This window comes from Drosophila suzukii, chromosome 2R (genome assembly GCF_043229965.1).
Source record: "Drosophila suzukii chromosome 2R, CBGP_Dsuzu_IsoJpt1.0, whole genome shotgun sequence".
In the NCBI taxonomy this organism is placed as follows: Eukaryota; Metazoa; Arthropoda; class Insecta; order Diptera; family Drosophilidae; genus Drosophila; species Drosophila suzukii.
The window spans coordinates 8,498,552-8,522,059 of record NC_092081.1 but is presented as its reverse complement, the minus strand read 5'-3'; the positions used below and the strand labels follow the sequence as shown (position 1 = coordinate 8,522,059).

The window sequence follows — 23,508 nt, the reverse complement described above, 5'->3', positions numbered from 1 at the left end:
GCTGTCCCCCATTCGAGTTTTGCCCTTTGTTTTGTTTGGTAGTTTTTGCTTTTCGCTGGCTGTGGGAGTGCATTATTCGAACCACCACCGATACCAATGCCACCCTTCTGCGGTAAAGTATATTTTAGTCTTACTTTCTACCACACCGCTTCTCTAGTACAGCCACATTTTATGGGCCTCGTGATTTGGTTTTTGGTAGTTAACTACAATATGTTTCCAGTTTTATAACAGACTTCACCCCGAGATATTGCGAGTTGGCTTACGTTCGCGTATTTCCGCTTTTGTTTTCATCAAATATTATGTCATGCCTAATGAATGTGTGTGCTATGAACAATATGCTCGATTTTGTGGGCTTGCTGCACATAACCAATTGATTAGATTGGCAATAAACAAAGATAAAGTAAAGGGGAGTGTATCAGCTTAGAGATCTTAGCTGATATTTAATTAAATTTATAAATAGATGAAGTGATCGTTGATTTTTTATGACTTGGGATACGTGCACAATATGAACAAAAATGCTTTTAGAAAATGAAATACATTTTTTTTTAAACGTAATTTACTAATTTTTTTAGTCGCCAATGTTTATTCAATCCAAAATTCAATTTTTTAATATTTGTTAATATTTTAGTGAATTTTGAATGAGAATTTTTTCCTATCATATTTTATTTGTGTTCTCTTATTTTGTGTCAACATCATCCAGAACTTTTTTGAATTCACAAAACCTAGAAATAACTTAACACATGTGAGAATGCCTTCTAAAATACATTTAAAAACTCTTTGAGCTTTCTTTCCTTCTTTTTTGCTGATTCAAAAACTTAATGTTATTTGCATTTTTGTTTTGCTCAGTTCTGTTTTTGTTTAGACTGTTTTGCCAGCCGCGAAATTTGGACAGCGTTAGTGTCAAGTCAAGTGCCGGTCTCAATTTCAGCGAAAACGTGTCAAAACTAGTTTAAGACCATATTTTCTGCTTTGATTGCAATATTTTTCCAAAGTGTTTCGGCTTTCAGTTGAGCGATGGAATGGCCTGGGTAATGGAGACAAGGCACCTGCACAGAAACCCAAATACGGAGGCCAAAGAATGAAAAAAATATGGGTATGAGACTGTGGTAGAGTGTGAATTTGCTCACCTTGTTTGCTGTTTTTTCTGCATTCCAAGAATCGGTTTTTGGTGGTTACGGCCAGCTCTTTCCTAATCCCGGCCCTGTTATTTCTGCCACGAGTGTTGGACTGGCGATCCCTGCTGATCGCCACAAATCAGGCGCGAGTACGTGCCGGGCATCGATGATCGCAAAGAATCGACTGCAAACGGGCACGTCCCGATGGTCAGCATTTTATCGTCTTCTTTTCCTAAATTTCCCTTTATGAGCCTCCACCAGCCTCATCATTATGCATTCCGACTCCAACTTGGCAAGGGATAGGGTTCGGGATCGGCGGGCAACTAATAAGCGTTTTAGCACAGAAGCCACGTACCGACTTCATAGAGTTATTAGTGCCGTACAAGGCGTCATGGTGATAAGATGGCCAAGGGAAACCGTTTGCGGTCGCCATATATCATGTAAGTGCATAAGTGCATATTCCGCCCAGATCCCAGCAGTCAAACGCTGCATTTTCCCATGGGTTCTGGGAGTGCGTGCTCATTGGAGGAGAACGGCCAGAGGAACAGCGCCGGCTGGAGTTGGTCAAATGCCCCAACCACTGGGGTCACGGGAAAGAAACTGCCAGCGGATGAGGGAGGAATTAATTTGCGAAAATCTCTAGATCATCTGGAACCCATTTCGATATTCAGACTCTGAAATTTGCCAGCATTTGCAGAACGGAAAAGGGAGGAGTTTAAGTCTTGTGGGTAAAGTTTTCCACTACTTATAATATCCTAACAATAAGATATATGTGTCCTTTTATAACCTACAATTAGGTTACTATTAAAATAGTTATAAAATTATATACTTCTTTTAAATAAATATATAATAATGTAAGTTGTAGCTGTTAGTTGTTTACATTTTTCACTACGGACAATGATATACTCATGGAAGAATGAATTAAGACCACACGCTAAGATTACAGGGTTTCTAGACTGTGTTTCATAACGACCTTTGAAAAGTATGGGTTGACGAAAAACACCGCCTTGACAAAAGGGATTTATGGCCTACCAAATGCGAAATAATGATATACTACTTACGCTCACTTGCCGAGTGTAATGAACTGGCCATAATACAAGTGTTTACAGCAATGCCTTCTTCAATAATAATTCAAATCAATGCAGTCAGTTTGTCTGGCCAGTCTGGTAATTGAAACTGTGATGAATAGTCAGCGAGTGCTAATAGGCATCTTGGCCGTCATCCGTGGACATTCCGCATCATGGTCGCTCCACTCCGTTCCACCGTAATTAATCAAAGCGAGACCTTGGCAGCAGCATCTTCCCCATCAACAGGTAGTAAAACGCCAAGACGTGCCCCATCAATACGTATCCACCTGCAGCTGTGAAGGTATCTGTATCTTTTTCTTCCTCTGTTTCTGCAGAAAGACGCGGGAGTCGTTCGATTCGTGCGTGACAGAAAGAGTTGGGTTCGTGTTTGAAGATGAGTGGATGGAAAATGAATGCGAATGTCTCAACCACAACGATTTAAAGATCTCAGAACATGAATATCCATGACTTTACAGCTAATGAATGTTGAAGTACATATATCAACATTAATTTTACGATGATTACATGATTCCTGAAAACATTTGGCATTTATAATATTTATACATTTATATTCTGTAACTTCTACATAAAATCCATGCTCTTCATAGCTTCAGTTAAAAATACATTAAAATTGTTGACTGTGATATTATAATACTATAATATGATGGTATCCAACAAATAGCCAACATAATTATTGAAACCCAATCTTTTAAAAACCCCTAACATAAACCACAAAGTAACAGCCATCAGAACACGAAAGCCTTTGGGTCAGTTGGTAATTCTGTATCTCAAGAACCATCCTAACTGAGGGTTCGAGTCGTGTTGTAAAGAAGTTGGAAGGCATGCAACTTGAACTCAAAGAGAGACTCCTCGACCCGAGATCAGCCAAGGCAGTCAAAGAGAAGCCCGCGGAGAGACTTCCAGCCAACAGATACACACCTCGATCGGAGCCGTTTCAGAAATACTGGTTTTTCCTCAAGCCAAGTTGCTTACAAAGATTTGCTTTCATTTTTCCGTTAAAATTTGCCCAGGTATGGGTGAGTATCTGAGTATCTTGCTCGGTACAGCTGTCGTTGGCGTCAAGGTGAGTTATCTGGTTACCTGTATCTGTATCCGAATGCAAGAATATCTGTGAGTTACCCAGGTAGCCGAAGACGAAGCCGAGTCTTTGCTCTCTCATTGTGGCTTGGGTTCTTCCCAACCCTGCCTCCTCACCTTCTTGGGATTTCGATGGCTCGATGGCTGCTATGTTAATCCACTGGCCAAACATCCCAGGGGATATGCCTTGGCAAAGAATCGGGCCCATACACACCTGAGGAGTGCGTTGGCAGCTGCAGCTGCGCAGGTAGCCAGAAGAGGTTATTTGATTACTCAACCATTTTTCTTGCCGATTTTCGCCTGTTCTTCTGCGCTTCCTCTGGATTGTTCGGAGCTCAGAGCCACATGTTGCCAGTGAAACCTCACGTCGGCATGTCCGGCACAAATTCTGTTTTTTTTTTGTATTTTGTTTTTTTTGCTGGAATTCAAGCCTTAAGACGCAAAATTGAAAAGACATCTGTCGTCGTAAGATCGATTTTTTCTGTCGGGCATTTCCGCAATGCAGACATATTTCGATACCAAGAAATTTTTGGTTTTTGTCTTTTGGGGTACTCAATACTTGAGAATGCATTTAATTGAGCCGAAATTTGAATATTTGATGGCCTCTTGACTTCTATACATATTGATCCCTTTGAATCATTTAAAGTGAAAGACACTTGAAGGCCGCCTCAAGTTCCTTTTGACATCGGTAGCTTTAAAAATGTTGATGTCTTTGAAGAGTCTATTCAAATTTAATTTCTTACAAACTTTATTGTGCTTCAAAACAAATGAAGTATGGAATTTGGTTTATTTTTTTTTCAAGTAAGGAAGTATGCTGTGCTATACATACCATAGGCTATTAATCTTCACCCTGAAAGGACATCCAGACAGCAGCTGCATCGCATCCATCTGGCCAAAAAGACATATCTAACAGATACCCCTGGTTGCCTTGACATATCAGGCATGCAAATCTTAATGAAGTTCTCTGCGTCGACGATCATAGATACAAATGCAGCTGTGGCAATTGAAACTGCACCTGCTCCAACGAATACACATTTTTTCTTTCCCACTTGCCGCTCGTTTACCCATTGAACCGCTCCAATTTAGTTCATTGACTAGTGCCGCAATCGATTTTGTTGGAAACGAACGAATCCAAAGGCAAGCGTAACCTACTTTCCGCTGATAAGATAATGACGCTTTTCCTCCGGTTACAGTTTACAGTAGCGCTCGCCGACGCCTCAGTCAATGACTTACCATTTATATAAACGCCTATGTACCCACAGACAAATGTATTTATGTTTGTCTGGCTCTAGCACTTGTGTACATTTTCATTACTTCTAATAAAATCCATGGAACGGGGGTTACAGCTGTCTGAGATGTCTGGTTCTACATATATATATATATGCACCTCCAATCGAACATAACGCTTTCCCAATCCCCATCGCTTATCTCGACCGTTAAATGATCAACACAGAATTGTATTCGATTTTATTATATTTTTTATTTTAACACAATTGTTGTGTTTGTGTGGCTCTTTCGTTTGTTGTAAATTACAAAATTAATATGTACTCTGTATATAAATAAAGTATTTCAACTTTTCTATTATTGGCCTTAGCAGTAATAAATGTCACCTTACGGCTCTTAAGACTCTTCTTAGTGGCTACGGGAAAAGACTTACAAAAATACATATCGCAATGATTTATTGAACATTTTCACTTACATATATAAATCTATGTATTGTATATTATACATCCCTTTTAATATAACATGGATATATAGATGCACACGTGTTACGTTCATAATTACAGGAAGAGTTTGGTTCTCCCTCGAGTTGATAAGTTTAAACTAGGTTTTTCTGATTTATACATGTACTAGAAGACAACCCTAAGAACTTATACTGATATTGATAGGGTTTACAGCTCTAGATAAATTAGGATTAATGTGTTAACTTAGATATACCGACTTGTCTTATCGAATTTAGTTCAACTTTGATTTTGTGTCTATTTCCTTTCTAATTGAAGATCTGTCTTGTCGAAGCGCTAACGCGATATAATTCTTCATACTATGTTGTGTAATGCATTTTCAACTAACATAAGTTCTAAAGTAAGCTACTATCTAGTGTTGGTATTATGAATTCTTACACATAATGATTTCGAATTCGATTTATAGGACATTTCGGACATTTCTATTTCGATTTATATTTATATTTCTACCCCGTTTTGTGTTTCGTTAAATGTGTGTGGAATCGAAGCAATAACAGTTCTGCAGAAATTTGTGGTTTGTTCGCAGTTGCTTGGCTACATTAGTGGTTAGCTCTAGTTTAAATAGTTAATTTACGTAAGATCAAGATCACTTTTTGCATTTACAAAACAAAAAACAAAAACTTGTTCCCCAGGGCCCTTGCAATACTCCTCCATAAAAATATATGTATATATATAGTCTACCCATATGGGTACATTTATCTCTGAATCGACGTTGGGACCGGCTAGGCCGGCGCCTTGTCCCGACACTATCAACATCCGTACAACTCTTAGTATATAAAAAGTCTTTTCAATTTCTACGTCATCTTGCCGCGTCTGGCGGGGAATTCTAGATGCGCCAGCCCTGGTCGTCGTCCACATTGGAGTCCGTGTCTGAGGGCTCCTCGCCGTACATATCGGCCAGCTTGCGGAAGCGCGGTCCAAAGTTGGACAGGTAGTCGAAGTTGAGATCGCCGTCGTCGGTGCAGGACGCCAGGCTGGACAGACTGCCGTCGGAGTTGCCGTCACCCTCGTACGCATAGTGCCGCACATCGTCCACCGTGGTGGCGCCCACGTCCCGGTCGCAGTTCTCCTTCTTGTCGCCCAGGAAATCGGCGATGTCCGGTATGTCGTTGGGGTCGCGCATGCTCCCCTGCAACGCGTACGGATCCTTGTAGAGCTTCTCCTCGTACGGCTGACTGCGCAGGACATTCAGGTCGTATTCCGTGTCCCGCTCGCCGCCACCCTCATCCTCGTAGTTAATGATCGTTTCGCGTATGTCATCGATGTCCTTCTCGTGCCAACCATTCTTTTGCTTCTTCTGCACCACCACGGCCAGAAGGATGATTATCAGCAGTGCCAGGCACACAATGACCGCGATGATAAAGTTGCGATCGATTCCAAAGCTGAAGGCCACGGCCACAGACTGCTGGCAACCGCTGTCGATGTTTCGGGAGTACGAGGGCATTCCCAGGTTGTAGGTTTGCTCATTGATCGTCAGGTTGCGAATGCATCCGAAGAATCCCTTCTTGGCTGGAACGTGCGTCCAATTTAGCTGCCTGCCCAGCCGCTCCAGGTCCACCGGAGTGCCGCCCAGCTGCAGCGGGGCATTTACGTTGAGGAACTCATTGGGACCAATCGGGGCGCCCAGGGTCTGGCAGGTGGACAGCCGGCAGTTGTCGACCGTCATCTCGATGCTCTTTCGCTGCAGAATAATGTCCAGTTGGTAGGTGCGGTCGGCAACCATCTTAATATGCTGATGCCTGATGCGAATGGCACCCGAACCGTAGTCCACAGTCAACACTGGGTAGCCATTGTCCAGTTCCAGAGCCAGGAAATCGGAGATTGCCAGCAGGGGGTTGAAGTTCAAAGGTCCTAGATACATGATCAGGCCCTGGTCGATCTGGGGCGTGATCTCCAAGCTAATCTGCGTGTTATTGCAGCTGGCAATCGGTTGGTAGAAGGCATAGCCAGAGCCGTAGAAGGCCACGGAGACGAGTTCGCAGTGGGGTCCGGTGAACCCATCTATGCAGTCACACACATCGTTCTCCCCAAATCTCGGAGATCCTCCGTTCAGGCAGGGTCTCATCAGAGGGGCCTCGCAAACGCATTGCGCCTGGACAAAGGCATTTACGCCCACAAAGGAGGTCGTGTTCGAGTATATCATATATGGCACCGAGCTCTTGTGCAGCTCATTGGTGCACGACTCCTCGCACTTGAACCTCTCTATCAGGCACTCGTCGATGTTCACCATCAGCATCTGCAGGTCCAGTTCGTTCTCCAAACTATTCTGGTTCTGGGCCACTATTCCGTTGAGCTTTTCGGGAGCGTAGTAGGGTGAGCCGTGGGCTGAGAAGCGCACGTCCAACGTATGATTTTCATTCTGGAGCACCGTGAACACGTCCACGTTGGCCACTGAGGTGTTGAACAGCTTGGACAGCGAGAGCTGCAGGCGATCCTTGAGGGAGAGCGCTTCCGGGGATTGAATGTCTCGCGGCACACTGATAAACTCCTCCTTGGTCACGTTAATAAATCGTATGCTGCCGCTCTTGTCCACCGCCTCCTCGGGGAGCTCTCGGACCACCACTGTGACATAGGCATCCACGGAGTGACGGGGCACGAATAAGGACTCCTCGGTCACCACGAACGACAGGTCGTACTCTCCCTCTTGGGTGTGAACCAGCATGGTGATCATTCCCGTGCTGGGATTCAGCCGGAACTGGTCGTGCGGCAGATCCTTCCATTCGAAATACTTGTCCTCCAGATCCCAGTCGTCTAGATCATCCACAAACACGCGACCAATGTCCGTTTCCGGTGCTTCACCCTTGTAATTGTAGATGAAGATGCGCGACGAACCCTCGCTCATGGCATTATCGTTGACATCACCAATCACCAGGTGCAGGATGCTCACCGCACTCTGGCGCGGAACGCCCGAGTCACTGATGCGGATGGGGATGAAGTATTCCTTCTGGGCCTCCCTGTCGAACTGCACGTTTGCGTGCAAATAGTCACCGTCCATGCTGAACTTGGTCTTGATGTCTGGCGTGGCCTCGCTGTCGATGCCGTAGGTGAAGTTACCCGCCCCCGGAGTGTCATCGTAGTCATTGGCCTGCAGCTGGACAACCAGGCCGGGATTTCGGTTCTCCGGCCAGTAGACAGGCATTTCGTTGATCAGGAAGGGAGCGTTGTCGTTGATGTCCTTCAGAATGATCGTGACCTCCTTCAATTGGCTGACCGTGCTACCCACTCCATCCTCGTCGTTGGCCTTGATCAGCACCTGCCAGGTCTTGTGACCATTGGGTGGATCGCGATCTAGCGTCTTGATCAACCGCAGGCAACCACTGTTGTCGATGCTCCAGCGATTGCCATCGTTCTGGTGAATCGAATAGACGATATGCTGGTCTGCATTGCGATCCTTGATGTCCGGATCGTAGGCCTCCACGGTGAGTATGCAGTCGTCGTAGGTGGTTTCCTCCAAGATGGTCACGCTGTAGTCCTGCTTAAACACCGGTGGGTTGTCGTTCACATCCTCGATCTTGATGACCACCGTGGTGTAATCATCGTAGATTCCGTCAAAGGCTCGCACCTTCAGCTCGTACTCCGTGATCGTTTCGTAGTCCAACTTCTGATTGACAGTGATCTTGCCCGTCTTCAAGCCAATCTTGAAGGCGTCGCCCACGTTGCCGCTTTCGATGCTGTAGAGGATCTGAGATGCATTGTCCTCGTCCTCGGCCTTCACTTCAATAACCTCCGTGTTGGTGTTGGCATCCTCGAGCAGTCGCTCCGCCAGATACCTGTCCTGCTGGAAGTGCGGCTTGTGGTCGTTCTTGTCGCCAATGGCGATGCGGAACACCTGGTGACCACGGTTCGGTTCACCATTATCGAAAAGACTCGAAGGTGAATTATCGCTGGCAATCACTTTAACGTTGTAGAAATCACGCTCCTCCCGATCGAAAGTTGTGAGGGCGGTGATGTTACCTGTATTGGGATCGATGGTAAAGTACTCCCGGTTGTCGGCCAGCTCGAAGGAGACAATATTATTGGCCGCCGTGCCGTCCATGTCGAAAGCGCGCACCTGCATCACTGGAGTGCCGGGTGGTTCATTCTCCAGGATCGTTCCCGATTTGACCTCCGTGTAGTAGGGGATATTATCGTTGACATCCTCCACCTGGATTTTGATCTGATGCTCCGTGCCCAGTTCATGGGTGTTGCGCACAATCATGGTGAGCGTGTAGTCCGTGATGGCCTCGTAGTCCAGAGTCTTGCCCAGGCTAATGGTAACCTCGTTTCCGATCTGGTTAAACACGAATGTGTTCTTGCTGTTCGTCTGCTCTGTTCGTCCGGTGTTTAGCTCAAAGATCACCTCTGGCTTGTCGGGCATATTGGAGACTGCTCGCAAGGTGGCAATCGGATGGGTGAAGTTCTTGAGATTCTCCTTCAGGTAGATGGGTGTGTCGATGGGATTCACGAAGGAAGGTGGCTTGATAGAGGACTCCACCACGCGGATGCGGACTTCGATTTGGGCATCCTGCGGCGGATCGGGCACTACGTTATAGGCTCGTACGATTATCGCGTACGATTGGCCGGGTCGCTTGTCAATCGATCGTTTCAGATAGATGATACCCGACTCCTTGTCGATCTTGAAGTACTGGAAGTCGCGTTCCCTTAGGATCTCGTACTCCACCAAACTGTTGTTTCCATCGTCGAAATCGCTGGCACTGATGGACATCACCACCGCGTCGGGCTGCAAGTAGAAGGCAAAGATAAAGCCAAGGGTATATGGGGAATTTCCGGTTTCCTTCTGCTAAACCAACTTTCCTGCAAGTTTGCCCAAACCAGCAGCAGGCACATGTCCCTCGACCTTCTTTTTTTCTAATGCTACCTGAGCGAAAGCCTAAGTTGAACTGAAACCTTTTCTTAGAAAACTTAACTACCGACAAAGCTTTGCTAAAATAGACATCATTTGTTGGGGTAGTAAAGAGGAAATCAATAAAAGGAAGGCATATAAGGTTGATACCTATATAACTGGCAGAACTATTCTTTGGATTCTATTAAAGTTTTCCAACGAAATCATAAATGTTTTCAAAATATCTTGTTCTTGGAAACATAAAAACAATTAAAATAAAATTTTTCGTTGTTTTTATATTAAGTGATTATTTATTTAAGGCGCATGTTTATCTCCTAATCTTAGAAATTCTAATAAAATATTTTTAATAGTTCACAGAGTATTTATATAACAAATTACCTATTTTAATTTAATTTCATAAAGTTTTTCCCTTGAACTACTGTACGATTTTACGGGTTAGCTAAATTTAGTTTTCCTACCTCTGCTCTGCTAAGCTGTTTGGCTGCCCTTTGCTATTTGGCTCGACGACAAGTTTTTCTAGTTGCTAACATGGAAATGGCGTAGAAGAAAAGGCGGTGGAAAGGGTTTCAAGGTTTTCAGTATCGAACGAACGAGCAATGAACCCGAAAACCCGTCTCCAAGTGGTCGCCCTCCTACGCCAAGCGAAAACTAGTTCCGCCCAAGAAGATGTTCGCCCATGAACTGGGCAAGTGGTTAATTAACGCTGCAGAAACTGCAGGACGTGCGACAGTTGGAGTCGCCGTCTAATGGAATGGCCAGGTGGGCAGAGGATGGAGGTTGTTGGTGGCAATGACCCATAAAGGCCAGCACTCAGCAAAATTACAAAATGGTTTGTAGTCGTCTTACAATATATTTTAAAGATATATTAGTAACATAATGTTTCAATCAATCTATCCATTTCCCTTTTCCTATGAAGAATATTTAAAATTGAATAATCTAAACTAGTAAATAATATAATATAATATTATCTAGGCTGCTACAATTATCTCTTCTTTTAAAAGTAGGATTTCTTCTGCACTTCAGAATAAGAGGTTTAAAAGAAAAACGAATTCGTTTCGTACTTTAAAACATTTTCACAATAATCCCTTGATTTTTTAACAATGATATATATTTCTTTCCCTTGAAAATACATTTTCTAGTTTTTAAGGAAAAATTAAAGATCTTTTGCACTAACGATATTTTTTTTACCCCAACTTTTCTTTAAAATTAAACAAATTTAACTATCCCACAGTAAACCCACACAAATTCTGCCGAAACCTGACGAAACTTTTTTCCGTTCTCAAAAGACAATTAAGTTAGGTATGTACATAGATAGGGGGCAAAATGGTAGAAATGACATCACTCTAGTGCCGAACCACTAACTTGGCCAAGCCGCAGTAATCCGGGGTCCGCGAGCTTGGCCAGCAGTGGCCGGAAGAGAGGGCCAACTCCAAAATCAGTGGGCTGGAGCAACTCACCTGGGCATTTTCCGACATGGACTCGTCATAGCGCGCCTTGTTGAAGGCGGGGGCATTGTCGTTGATGTCCTCGATGGTCACGTTGAAGGTGCAGACGTCGTCCAGCGGGGGCAGGCCGTTATCCGTGGCCTGGACGGTGACGAAGACGAACTTCTCGTGAATGGGCTCGTCGCGATCGAAGGTGTGGGTGGTGAAGATCACGCCCGTCGAGGGGTTGATGAAGAACTTGGGCCGCTCGAATGGCGACTGGACGAGGCTGTAGCGAATGACCTGGTCGGGATCGGGGTCATCGGCCTGGACGGTGAGCACATAGGTGTTCTCCGGCTGCTCCTCCTTGACCTTTGGAGCATAGCCGGCGCAGTTTCTGAAGGCGGGCTTCCGGTTGTCGCCGGTATAGGTCTTGTCCGGCGGCGAGTGGAGTGCGAGGGCGGGTGACAGCAGGCTGATGGCCACGAGGACGCCCAGGAGGAGTCTCGCGGGGATTAGTCGCCTGCCCAGGTCGCGGCATTTCCGCTTGTGCTGCTGGTGTGTCTGTTGCTGGGCGGGATTGATGGATTGGCGGCCGGTAGTTTGGCTCACCGACGACGTCATGTTGATGCAGTGAGGCAGTGGCTCGTGGACACACTCGCTGCTGGACACTGTGGGACACACAACACTCTCCTCTAGCGGCGATCCGCCATCGCAAACTCTCTTTTTCAGCCGCAGCAGCACTTTCGAGCACTTCTCTGTGAATACCCCAGTATTATTTTCACTCACACACCTTTTGCTTTTGCTTAAGCCTTAGCTTTATCTAGCTCTGTTTGTATTTTATTCTATTTGCACACTCTTCTTCTCGCCGCTTTTCGCTCAGTGTGCCGTTTGTTTGGACTGCATTTTCATGGCAACCGCTCAATAATTATCAATCGAATTGAGTTTGGTAATAATACTCGCGTACAGTGCGCGCCCTGATTGTAAACTGACTTATTCCGATTTCGGTGCAGCTGCCCTGCCTGATATTTCGTTCACTTTTATCTTTCACTCGTCCGCTTTGGCACTCTCTTTCTACTCCTCTACTACTCCTCTGACCACTCTCTTTCGCTTGGCAAACAGGTAATACCAGGTAAAAAAGTGGTTACACGCACACCAACAAGCGCGCGCTTTCGTGTGCGTGTGCTTGGGTCCTCTGCGCTGGTATGTGTGTTACCAACTCGAAATTGTTGGTAGAAAAAGGCACTTTTCGCTGGTATTTCGTTGTGATTCGTACACTTTGGCGAATTATTTCAAACAGAAAGATCGCAAAACGTAATTTCATTCACTTTGATCGTTTTAATTTCGGTTAAAAGCGAAGCCGCGGGAGAAAACCGAATTCGAGTCCGCGATCGACGCGCGAGACAACCGCCTAATTCAAAAACAACAAAATTTCTGTGGCGGTGAAGAGTGTGACCGCGGAGTCATCGATCAATAATACCGTCCGGCGCAATTATACCAAAAATAATTCAGGCGGTCACTCTGAATATATCGATATTTTCACTTAAGTTCGAGTGCGTTGAGGTGGGCGTATTCGCTAGGATAGGATCAGAAATCGGGGATCGGAAATCGGCTAACTATTTTATAGCAGAATCGCTTCAAGAAGAAGCATAAAAAGTAATGGATCTAAAAGTCTTTAAAAAATCGCAACAAAATTAAAGATATTATTAATTGCTTTATTGTTAATTTGCTTGAATCCTTTGCGATCCACAGCTAAAGATGTTTACATTTCTGGTGTTATCTAAACTCCCAAGATTCTTTATCTATTTTCTTAACTTTAACCTTTTCTAAGCCTTTCCAAACTCAATAGTTACACTCCACAGAAAGAACAAATACCTTTACTATTTGCCAACGAAAAAGAAAGCAGCAACTCATCGAACGATTAGACAATAAAATGCATTGTAGTAATCAATTCACTGCTAATAATTTAGTTCACATGCCACCAATTTTCGTTTCCTTATACAATAGCCAGACAAAAATACAAGTTTATTGTTCAAAAATCGAGTGCCAACTAGTGTTTTCGCACAAGTTAAATTAAAAATGTAGTTTGTGGGTTTAAAAATTGTTTAAAAACAGGAAAGAAACTGGATACTGGGTACTTATACAGTTGAGTAATAACTACATAATTAAATATTATTTGCGCAACTGTCCTTAAAAGCATTAAGTGAGAAATAATTTGAACCTCTGAAGAGTATAAATTTCACGCGCTAGGATTTTTTACATTTTACAATAAATTCAAAACTAGCCGCCAAAGTGGTTGCCATTCACATGTCAGAGTATGGTGCAGTGGAGTCCGTCCATAACATTACGGCGATTCCGATCCGGTACAGGTACACAAGTATCGCCCATCCCTAGCAAGAAGTGAGAAAAAAAGTGAATCGAATCGTCATCGTCTTGGCCCATTAATTGCGAAGAAAAAGATTGCTGTGCCGAAGAAAACGGTCGAGGAAGAGTTCCAGCGACACCGCAACGCCCCAGCAGTCCACACCGCGATCCCGGCCAGAGGAAAAACGCAGGGCAACGGAAGGGAAATCAGAGCAAGCCAAACAACCGCCCCTGCCCCGATTTCGTGAATCACCCAGTGGAACCATGGAGCAGACCCCGATCACCGATGCGGAGAAGGTGCGCATTGTGTCTGACTTCATCCTGCACGCGCCGCCCGGCGAGTTCAACGAGGTGTTCAACGATGTGCGGGAGCTGCTCAAGAACGACACCCTGCTGAAGGATGGGGCCAGCCACGCCTTCGCCCAGTACAACAAGGACCAGCTGACCCCGGTCCGCATCGAGGGCACCGACCACAACGCCATCATATCGGAGCACAACGATCTGGGTGAGCCTATGCCCATAAATGGACAAAAGCCCGCGATGAGTCACCAGGGTTTTGTTTGGGTTTCAATCGATATCATATAAGTCAAACACTGATAAGCAATTGCATTCCAGGCAATGGTCGCTTCTTCGATCCTCGCACAAAGCAAGCCTTCAAATATGACCACCTCAGGAAAGAGGCCTCCGACTACCAGGATGTGGATGCGGATGCCACTGCGGAGCCCTGGAGGGCCGCCCTGGACCTGGAGACGCTCGCCTACACTGCCAGTCACTATAGACACGGAGTAAGCTCTGGGAAAACTTCCTTCTGCTTGTGCTAACCCTAGAACTCCCTCCACAGGTCAGCTCTGTCTTTGGAAAGGCGCAGGGCAACCAGATTACCCTGACCATTTGCATCGAGGACCACCAGTTCCAGCCGAAGAACTACTGGAACGGCCGATGGCGCTCCCAGTGGCACGTCAGTTTCCAGGCGGGCAACGGATCCGCCGAGCTGAAGGGCGTGCTCAAGGTGCAGGTGCACTACTACGAGGACGGCAACGTGCAGCTGGTGTCCTCGAAGGAGTGCCGCGAGAGCGTGGTGGTCAGCAATGAGCAGCAGCTGGCCAAGGAGGTGATTCGCCTGATCGAGGAGGCCGAGAATGAGTACCAGCTGGCCATTTCGGAGAACTACCAGACCATGTCGGACACCACCTTCAAGGCCATGCGCCGCCAGCTGCCCATCACCAGGACCAAGATCGACTGGAGCAAAATCGTCTCGTACAGCATTGGCAAGGAGCTGAAGACGCAATAAGACCACGAGGTGCAAGCGGAAGAGGAGCGGACACAGTCGACGAAGCGGCCCAACAGTCTTCCACTTGCCATGGCCAAGCGAGCATAGGAACCGATCATCAGCATTACCACCATAACATCCAAACCGAAGCAGCAGGCACAGGAGTACGAGAATACGAAAGCGAGCAGGCGCCTGCCCAAAATAAAATGTCTGTAATTGGCTATATACATACGAACATATACCTACATATATCTATATATACGGCGTGTATTTATACTGTGTTATATAACGACGAAAGTGCGTATACATAACGACATATATAACGATTACGATCGGAGACGATTTGATTGCAAGCATTTGGATGACTTTAGCCTGACGGTGAACGATGCACTGCTGCCTCGTCTGCGTCACGATCGCCACCAATTGTCGCCTTTATCGTTTAAGAAGAGCATTAAACGCGGATTTTATCATGTCCTCTAACCTATGTATTATTCTAATTTTAAACGAATCGAACACGAGATCTGCGCTCTAGATGAGCCAGCAGCGGGACACCAACCAACCAACCGACTCTCGACTATTTTAAGTGGTATCATTAGAGCACCCATTGAAGTTTTCTGCTTTCCCGATTGTTCATCACCACCTAGCCTGAGCATGAATATTAACTAAGCTAAACCACTGATCATTTTTGCCAGACAAACAATAACTAAAGACTTTGATTTTATAAAAACACAATAAATTTGTAATTAAAATAACATAACTATACAACATTTAAGATTGCTTGAATTAGTCAAATTTAATGAGAATAAACTAATTGAATCGGAAACCGAGTTCACTTTGAATGCGTTTCGGATTGTTTGGCATTTAGTAGATTTGATTCGGATAGGATAACATTGGAATCCACTTGGGCAGGCTGTTTGCTTAGACTCTCGGGCAGATCGAAGGTGAGCTCCTCGGACTTCTTGAGCAGAAAGCGCTTCTCGGGATTGAGTTTGGTTTCCAGCTCCAGCCGATCGATCAGCCAGCCTCTGTCCGGCTGATGGGAGGCCCAAAAGAAGAGTGTACCTGGGGAATCACAAGTTGTTGATTATTAGTAACTAATATATCAATCTAAGGATCTATGTACCTTTGTCTTTGCTGCCCCTTACGGAAACCTCGAAATGCGCCATTTCCGCATTGCAATTGTTGTTGGCATTGGACAGATCTATGCCCAAGTCCTTGATGGGTTCCCCCAGAAGGTTGGATGCTCCCCGATGGCTTCTTAATGCTTTTAACGCCAGTTTATAGTACTCGCAGGATCGTACCCGATCCTCCATCTTCCATCTCATGTACATCACGGCGGAAATGGAGGCCACGGCGCCGTAGACGCAAATGTTGCCCAACGTTTTGTTGGAGGGCATTCTTAGCCGGAGTCGGACCATCTTGATAAAGTATGTTTATTTAAAAAAAAAACTGCTCTTTACTTTCGTAATATTAGACAACAATAAAATAGCCGGTGCCGTTACTTGGAGATGACAGTTGGTCGATATTTTCTAATCTTTAAAATAAGTGACAAAAATTGAAGAAAAGAACTGATCAAAATGTTGGTTAAAATGGAAAATGTATTATTATTTTATCATTTCCATAAACAATTTTAAAAATAACATTTCTGATTTAATAATATAACGTTTTGCAAAGAAAAAGGTTCATCTCTAGAATTGTTTGTACAAAATTAATGACAGAAATAAATAGTATTTCTAGATTAATTGGACTAATTAATGTTTATAAAGTCACATCTATAAATTGAGGGTTAGCCATACCTTTTTATTTACCAAAATCCGTTCGATAGTTATTTGTTTTGAATAATCAGCTGACAGGTCGTATACTTTATAACCAGGGCTGCACAGTCGCATTCGGCAGATTATACAACTAAACGGGCGTTTTGTAAATAAGTTGCAGTAATTTAACAAATATTCGTCAATTAAAGTGACGATTAGGGAGGAAAAAGAATAAATAGCAAACATGAGCAACTTTACGGCTGTTTTCCAGATGGTAAGGCAGCGATTGATAGCCCCAGCGATAGGAAACACGGCACGTTGTTATGCCGTCAAACCGGCGGCGCCAGGTGAGCACCCACATCCAGGTTAAGTAGTTCCCCCTATAACTAATAATATCCTAAACCCAAAGCGAGCAAGAAGAAAAAGCTGGGCAAGCTGGGACCCATCATGGAGAAGAAAATCATTCCCGTGGAGACGGATGCCAACAAACTGGTGAACTATGTGTGCGGTAGCAACTACCTGAAAACAGGACAGGATGTCAAGGTGAGCGATTAAAACAGATTCCCCGGAATAGGATATAATATATGTAATATCCAAAACAGATCAAACCGGATGCGGAGTACCCCGACTGGCTGTGGTCCTTGAACACGGAACGCATCATCCCGCTGGACGAACTGGATCCCAACTCCAAGCAGTACTGGCGACGCCTCAGGAAACTGGCCTTGCGGCGCAACAATCAGCTGTCCAAGCTCAAGAAGTTCTAGACCCCGTAGCCCTAGGTGTTATCGTTGATTTTGGAGACCCGACCCTCAAAGCGTCCATATTGTTTGCCATGCTCTCCTGAGCAACAAGTGTGTAAACAGCATGTTTTCTGCAAAAACAAACCGCAAATACATATTACAACGTCTTACACTCCTTATCAATAATCGAAATGCTATAAAAGTCATGGAGTTGCGGGAAGTTTCAATTCATTGGTCAAGAAATGTTGAGCGGAACTGGTTTGATTGGCTTGCTCCTCGGGGTGATCCAGATGGTAGCATCCTCATCCGCCCAAGGCAACTCTTCAAGTAAGTAGCTGCCTTCCTTGTACACCGGATTATCCAAGGATCCCCTTGCAGAGAACGTTGTCTGCTACCAGGGCACTTGGTCCGTCTATCGACCTGGTTTGGGCAAGTTCGGCGTGGAGGATATAGATCCGTTCCTGTGCACCCACCTGATCTACGCCTTCCTAGGCATTGATGAGACGGGCCAACTGCGGGTGATTGACGCCTATCTGGATCTCGAGGATAATGGTGGCCGGGGAAATATCAAGAGCTTCAATGCACTCAAGCTGAAGAATCCCGTGCTGAAGACTCTGGTGGCCGTGGGTGGTTGGAATGAGGGCTCTAAAAGATTCTCCTTGGTAGCCAGCGATCCCCTGAAGCGCGCCAAGTTCGTGGACGATGTGGTCAGATTCCTGCAGCGCCATGGATTCGATGGCCTGGATCTGGACTGGGAGTATCCCGGCCAGCGTCACAGCCTGGAGAACGCGGATCAATCGAACTACATAACGTTTTTAAAGGAGCTGAAGGAGGGGTAAGCTAGGCGGGTTGTTTGATTGGTGACCAGCTCTAACCTGAAATCTCCACAGGCTGGAACCCTTTGGTTTCCTGCTCACCGCGGCTGTGGGTTCCGCCCAGTTCTCCGCCGAAATATCCTATGACATTCCGGCCATGGTCCCATATTTGGACCTCATCAATGTGATGGCCTATGACCTCCACGGTCCTTGGGACCAGGTTGTAGGCATTAATGCTCCTCTGTATGCCGCTGAAAGTGATGCCAGCGACGCCACCGGTCGGCAGCAGCAGCTCAATGTGGACGCCATTGTCAAGTATTGGCTGCAAGCAGGTGCTCCGCCAGAAAAACTGATCGTAGGAGTTCCCTTCTACGGACGCACCTTCACCTTGACCACCGCAGAGGGCAACCAGCCAGGATCTCCGCATATAGGAAGGGGAATTGCGGGCAAATACTCCCGTGAACCGGGTGTCCTTGGCTACAACGAACTCTGCGAGCTGATGCAGCAGGAGGAGTGGACCAAGAAGTGGGAGCCGGCACAGCAGGTTCCCTACGCCTTCAGGCAGCGACAGTGGGTGGGCTACGAGGATCCACGCAGCCTGTCGCTCAAGGCGCAGTATGTGATGGACCATGATCTGGGTGGCATTATGGTGTGGTCCCTTGAATCGGATGACTTCCAAGGCACCTGTGGCCAGCAGTCCTATCCCCTCCTGCACGAAATCAATCGCGTGCTCTTCGGCGGCGATACACCCACTGGCTTGACTCCCGAATCCAGCAAGGACAAGCCCAGTGAGGGGTTCAGTTGTCCGGCTGATGCCCCTGAAGGATATGTTCGTGATCCGGACAACTGCTCCAAGTTCTACTACTGCAGTGGCGGCACTACGAACAATTTTGATTGCCCCAGTGGACTTAATTTTGACTTGAACACAAATAGATGTAACTACTCGGGATCAGTAAAGTGCTGATCTTTATTTTTACAAGCGAATATCTTTAGTTGTCTGTGTTCTTGGGATCTCAGTCAACAACCTTGAGGTTCAGTGGCATGTTTTTGAAGTTGTAAACGGGCATTCCCGGTCGCCAGATGACAAAGTTCTGATCACACTTGACCTCTGCGGCGGGTCGACAGATGATCTGAGCCTCGTCGAAGAACTCTCCCTCAGAGCACTCGTAGTAGATCCTTTCCCCATTGCGGCATTCGTGGTATAGCCGGCAGTCCCAAGAATCCCGCCGGAATCCATCCTGGGGACAAAGTCCGGACGCCTCAGTGGTTGGCTTTTCGGTGGTGAGGGCATTCTTGTCCCCCAAAGCAGCAAAGATCACGTGGAGCAAGCCATGACGTTCTCCACAACTGCCCTGGAAGTCGTCCACATCGACGGTCCACGCCATGGCGCCGCCCAACTTGTGCTTCTGGAGCAAGTGCATCTTGGCCCAGATGCTTTGCGGATTCTCGTAGCTCACCCACTGATCACCTTTTGTGGCATATGGTACCTTGGCCACCTTGTCGAACTTCCTGGTCCAGTTGGACTTCTGCACGCACCACTCGTTGTAGGTCATGAAGCCATCACGATGAGATAACTTTGTCCGCTTGCCGGGTCCCTTGGAGGGGGATCCCACCGCCGTCTGGTTCCTATCCATGGTGTAGGAGCGTACGAAGAAGGGAATGTTCAGGATGAGTTTCTCGGGCGCCTTTCCGTGCCTTTTCCAATGTTTAATGGCATCGGTAACGGTGTCTCCATGTCCGTGAAGTGGAGCATTGTAACCCAGCCGCAGGCGGTACGCATCCCGTTCGTCGTGCATCATTAGATGGACAAAGTCCGAGTTCTTCACTATCCCAGGAACGTCGTAGCTCTCTAGGTTTTCCTTGTTGGTTCGCCCCAACACAGTCACCATGAGAACTAATTTGTGCTCCCGAAAGCTATTGGATGAGGTATAAAATCTAAAGAACCTGATGAATATAACACCTCAATTGAGACTCACATTAATCCCAGCTCCTCTAACAGGAGCACAAAGTTCTGCCGGTCCTCAGATTGTCCACCGCGTTGAGTGGGATAACGCCAATCGATCTGGACCCCATCAAATCCCCACTTGAACAGGAACGCTATCAACGAGGTGTAAAAGTTGTCGCGCTTATTTGGAGAGGCTACCATCCTGGAAAAGTGCTTAGATTCCTCCTGCCAGCCACCTACGGTGAACAACACCTTCTTGATGCTATCACACTTCATGTTTTTAACGCCGCTCAGCATGTCTATAAGGATTTTGGGATTTAACTTCATAAGTAATAGCTTTGGTTTGGAATATGTGAAAGATTTCCAGACTTTCGATCTATAATTTAAGATCCTACAAATATTTGAAAGACCTGTATTTCCACTTACTCTTCTCCAGAAGCAGGTGTTGGTCGGTGATCTTCAATTCACCGGTCTCTCCATCAATACCCACGCCAGAACCGAGGACCAGGTGAGTGCAAAGTCTCGAGTCCAAGTTCCAGTCAAAGAATTGACTGCGTTCTTTAAAATAGTAGGATGCCAAGTCGTATTGGCAGAAGACATTGTCTACAGGAATAATTATTAAACTGTACAAGGAATACTACGAAGATATACGTACACTCTTTGGCTATAGAACCGCAGATCAGAAATATCATTACCGTAAAAACAAACTTAAAAGAAGCCATGGCTAAGACAAGCCTTATAAAGTTAACTTTAAATTTATATAATTTTTGCCCGATTGCAGATAAAACGAAATGGTCAAGTAAACAAAATGTAAGTTTTTGTTAAAATTTGTTTCCGGACCAGTAAAAGTGTTTTGAGTTCCGTGTTGTTTCTGAATCAGTGTCATTTGAGAAATGGTAATGTAAAATACTAGTACATTAGAAAAGCACCGATAACTTGATGCCAAATTATATCTCTTTATCTGGAAATATTACATGGTACCTCTGCAGACATATTTTATCAAGGGTACTAATGTAAGAATTTAAAGTACTTTGGTCACGGCAATACTTGAACATGGCCTAGAACTTAACGTTCCTTAACACTACCTCACCCATTTATGGTTTCTTGTAGACAAGTCCACAGGTATTTATTGTCATTATCATTATTCCAATATTGAAATTGTAACATATGTAGTTGCCTCATGAGCTTTACAACTGAGTTTCGTTATGTCTGTATGATGACTAAGAGTTTGTTTGTAAATATTATTTTTGGAATTTAAATCTAATCAGTGTTTTGCTAGTCATAAATATGGATTTACTTAGTATAAAGTTCTTGTGGGGGCCTCTTAAAGAGATTTATATTTTCGATTGTTGCAATTTTTGTATATTTTCTTTGGCTGTTTATCTAATAGGGGCAATCGACATTCCACTCCCAATCGCAGTTATTGGAGGTGGGATTAAAGTAGAGTCCTGTGCCGCATTGGAAGTCGTATCGGATTCCATCTGCACACTGGTAGTATTTGTTACAATCTCCCACACTCATAAAGTGACCATTTCCCGAAGTGGAGCAGTCTCCACTGGAGCCACCTCCATTGCCACCACTTCCTCCTCCAGGAGTGGGTGTTGGAGTGGGAGCAGCAGTTGGAGATGGGGTAACACTTCCTCCGCCTCCGCTGCCACCGCCTCCGCTCACCTCCTTGCCCAGAGCGCGGTTCATGGTCTTCAGCAGGGGATACGATTCGCCGCAGAGGCCACGGAAGTCATCCGTCTCTATGGACCACATCATTGCACCACCCAGGTTGCGGGACTCCACCAGCTGCATCTTCAGCTGGATGCTCTCGGCATTGTCGTATCCGATCCACTGATCGCCCTGGAAGGCATACGGAGCACCGTTCTCCTGATCGAAAACCGTGTTCCAATTATTCTGGCAGATCTCGTGGTAGCCCAGGAAACCACCCTCCCGTGTGTAGACGCCAGCAGTTCCAGGACCAATGCAAGCTGCACCAGGCCAGTTCTGAGAACTATCCGACATCTGGTAGCTGTGGCCATAGAAGCCAATGCCCAAGATCAGTTTCTCAGCGGGGGCACCTAGCCATAATACATAATGATTAATGGAATATCAGGGATTTTACGATTCCCCAACTCACCATGGGATAGCCAGTAGTCAATGGATTCGGTGACCTCGGGCAGAGGTGCATTGAAACCCAAATAGCCATCCAGAGCCATGTGGAAGTCGTAGGTCATCACATTGATGAAAGTCAGGTGCTGGGAAATGGCCGGAATGTCGTAGGAGATGCTGGCCGACTTCTCGGAGGCACCCACAGCAATACCTAGTTCCAATCCATACTTGTCATAGCTGTCGGGGGATGATATATCATATTGCAATCCATGAAATTCCCGCTATAACCCCTTACGTTTCCTTAAGTTCCCGCAGCAGGGTCACGAAGTTCTCGCGATCCGACTCTCCGCCTCCTCGCTGACCAGGATACTCCCAATCTAGATCCAGTCCATCAAAGCCATACTGTTGAATGAAGGCTAGGGAGCTAGACACGAAGGTGGAACGCTTGGCAGGATCGGCGGCCATGGCCGAGTACTTGGTGGAGCCCTCGTTCCAGCCACCCACCACGGCCAGAATCTTTAGGTTTGGGTTCCGTTGCTTCAAGGCAATGGTTTGGCTTATATAGCCTATGCAGTAAAACCAAATTTTTACTTGGGTTCCTCGCCTATATCAATATTTTCTAAGTTTATATTACCCAGTCCGTCGTCCATGTCCAGCCAGGTGTCCAGGGACTTGAACTCTCCCGCATCGCTGATCCCGAAGAAGGTGTAGCTGATGTGGGTGCACAGGAAGGGATCGATGTCGGAGGGGGTGAATTTGCCATCACCAGGACGGTAGTTAGCCCAGGTGCCCCAGTAACAGTTGATCAGCTCTAAAGGATCATAAGGTTCCAATAATACACGGATTTCTGGAAATACTACCCAAACTACTCACTTTCGCTGAAGGCCACTTGGCCAAGGCAAAGGCAAAGAGCTGCCAAGGCCCAAATAGATAATAACTTCATGCTTCACTCAGTCGGTCAACATTAACAATAGCTTCGTGTATTATGGTACTCCGTTTATATAGGCCACTCCCCAGGTAAGTTCTTATCGCTACACTTCGACATGGTTGATAAATCGCCACTTCACATAAGAAATCGTAGAAACAGAAAACAAAAGTGTAATATATTGCATTCTATGAGGAAAACGAAACGACACGATGGCCTATAACTGTACACATACCAATCTCATATTATATTATGCACATAAATTTTAACTCATTGATAGATCTTTAAGTGCGTCTTGAGATTTGGACG

General features: G+C 45.7%; 7 protein-coding genes across 7 annotated transcripts; 3 read left to right on the top strand and 4 right to left on the bottom strand.

Moving 5' to 3' along the window:
* Positions 1-4,716: 4,716 nt before the first annotated feature.
* On the bottom strand, positions 4,717-12,723 carry shg (E-cadherin shotgun). Its single transcript, XM_017073996.4, has 2 exons — positions 11,323-12,723; positions 4,717-9,742 (listed from the first exon to the last, which is right to left on the bottom strand). The coding sequence occupies exons 1-2, from the start codon at positions 11,911-11,913 to the stop codon at positions 5,849-5,851; spliced, it is 4,485 nt and encodes a 1,494-aa protein (XP_016929485.3). The 5' UTR covers positions 11,914-12,723; the 3' UTR covers positions 4,717-5,848.
* A 956-nt stretch (positions 12,724-13,679) lies between these two features.
* Positions 13,680-15,750, top strand: cpa (F-actin-capping protein subunit alpha). The gene is made up of 3 exons (XM_017074398.4): positions 13,680-14,158; positions 14,269-14,438; positions 14,495-15,750. The coding sequence occupies exons 1-3, from the start codon at positions 13,918-13,920 to the stop codon at positions 14,942-14,944; spliced, it is 861 nt and encodes a 286-aa protein (XP_016929887.1). The 5' UTR covers positions 13,680-13,917; the 3' UTR covers positions 14,945-15,750.
* On the bottom strand, positions 15,635-16,394 carry LOC108009771 (cytochrome c oxidase assembly factor 1 homolog). The gene is made up of 2 exons (XM_017074399.4): positions 16,047-16,394; positions 15,635-15,985 (listed from the first exon to the last, which is right to left on the bottom strand). Exons 1-2 carry the CDS (start codon positions 16,339-16,341, stop codon positions 15,753-15,755), a joined length of 528 nt encoding a protein of 175 aa, XP_016929888.3. The 5' UTR covers positions 16,342-16,394; the 3' UTR covers positions 15,635-15,752.
* Positions 16,395-16,802: 408 nt separating this feature from the next.
* mRpL54 (mitochondrial ribosomal protein L54) lies at positions 16,803-17,603 on the top strand. The gene is made up of 3 exons (XM_017074401.4): positions 16,803-17,024; positions 17,087-17,220; positions 17,280-17,603. The coding sequence occupies exons 1-3, from the start codon at positions 16,922-16,924 to the stop codon at positions 17,439-17,441; spliced, it is 399 nt and encodes a 132-aa protein (XP_016929890.2). The 5' UTR covers positions 16,803-16,921; the 3' UTR covers positions 17,442-17,603.
* Position 17,604: 1 nt separating this feature from the next.
* Positions 17,605-19,216, top strand: Cht8 (Chitinase 8). Its single transcript, XM_017074396.4, has 3 exons — positions 17,605-17,744; positions 17,796-18,252; positions 18,308-19,216. The coding sequence occupies exons 1-3, from the start codon at positions 17,660-17,662 to the stop codon at positions 19,194-19,196; spliced, it is 1,431 nt and encodes a 476-aa protein (XP_016929885.3). The 5' UTR covers positions 17,605-17,659; the 3' UTR covers positions 19,197-19,216.
* Cht12 (Chitinase 12) lies at positions 19,169-21,080 on the bottom strand. The gene is made up of 4 exons (XM_070995104.1): positions 20,833-21,080; positions 20,604-20,780; positions 20,209-20,476; positions 19,169-20,146 (listed from the first exon to the last, which is right to left on the bottom strand). The coding sequence occupies exons 1-4, from the start codon at positions 20,897-20,899 to the stop codon at positions 19,246-19,248; spliced, it is 1,413 nt and encodes a 470-aa protein (XP_070851205.1). The 5' UTR covers positions 20,900-21,080; the 3' UTR covers positions 19,169-19,245.
* A 190-nt stretch (positions 21,081-21,270) lies between these two features.
* LOC139352551 (acidic mammalian chitinase-like) lies at positions 21,271-23,295 on the bottom strand. Its single transcript, XM_070995105.1, has 5 exons — positions 23,148-23,295; positions 22,909-23,085; positions 22,570-22,840; positions 22,303-22,511; positions 21,271-22,243 (listed from the first exon to the last, which is right to left on the bottom strand). The coding sequence occupies exons 1-5, from the start codon at positions 23,215-23,217 to the stop codon at positions 21,561-21,563; spliced, it is 1,410 nt and encodes a 469-aa protein (XP_070851206.1). The 5' UTR covers positions 23,218-23,295; the 3' UTR covers positions 21,271-21,560.
* Between the last annotated feature and the right edge of the window lie 213 nt (positions 23,296-23,508).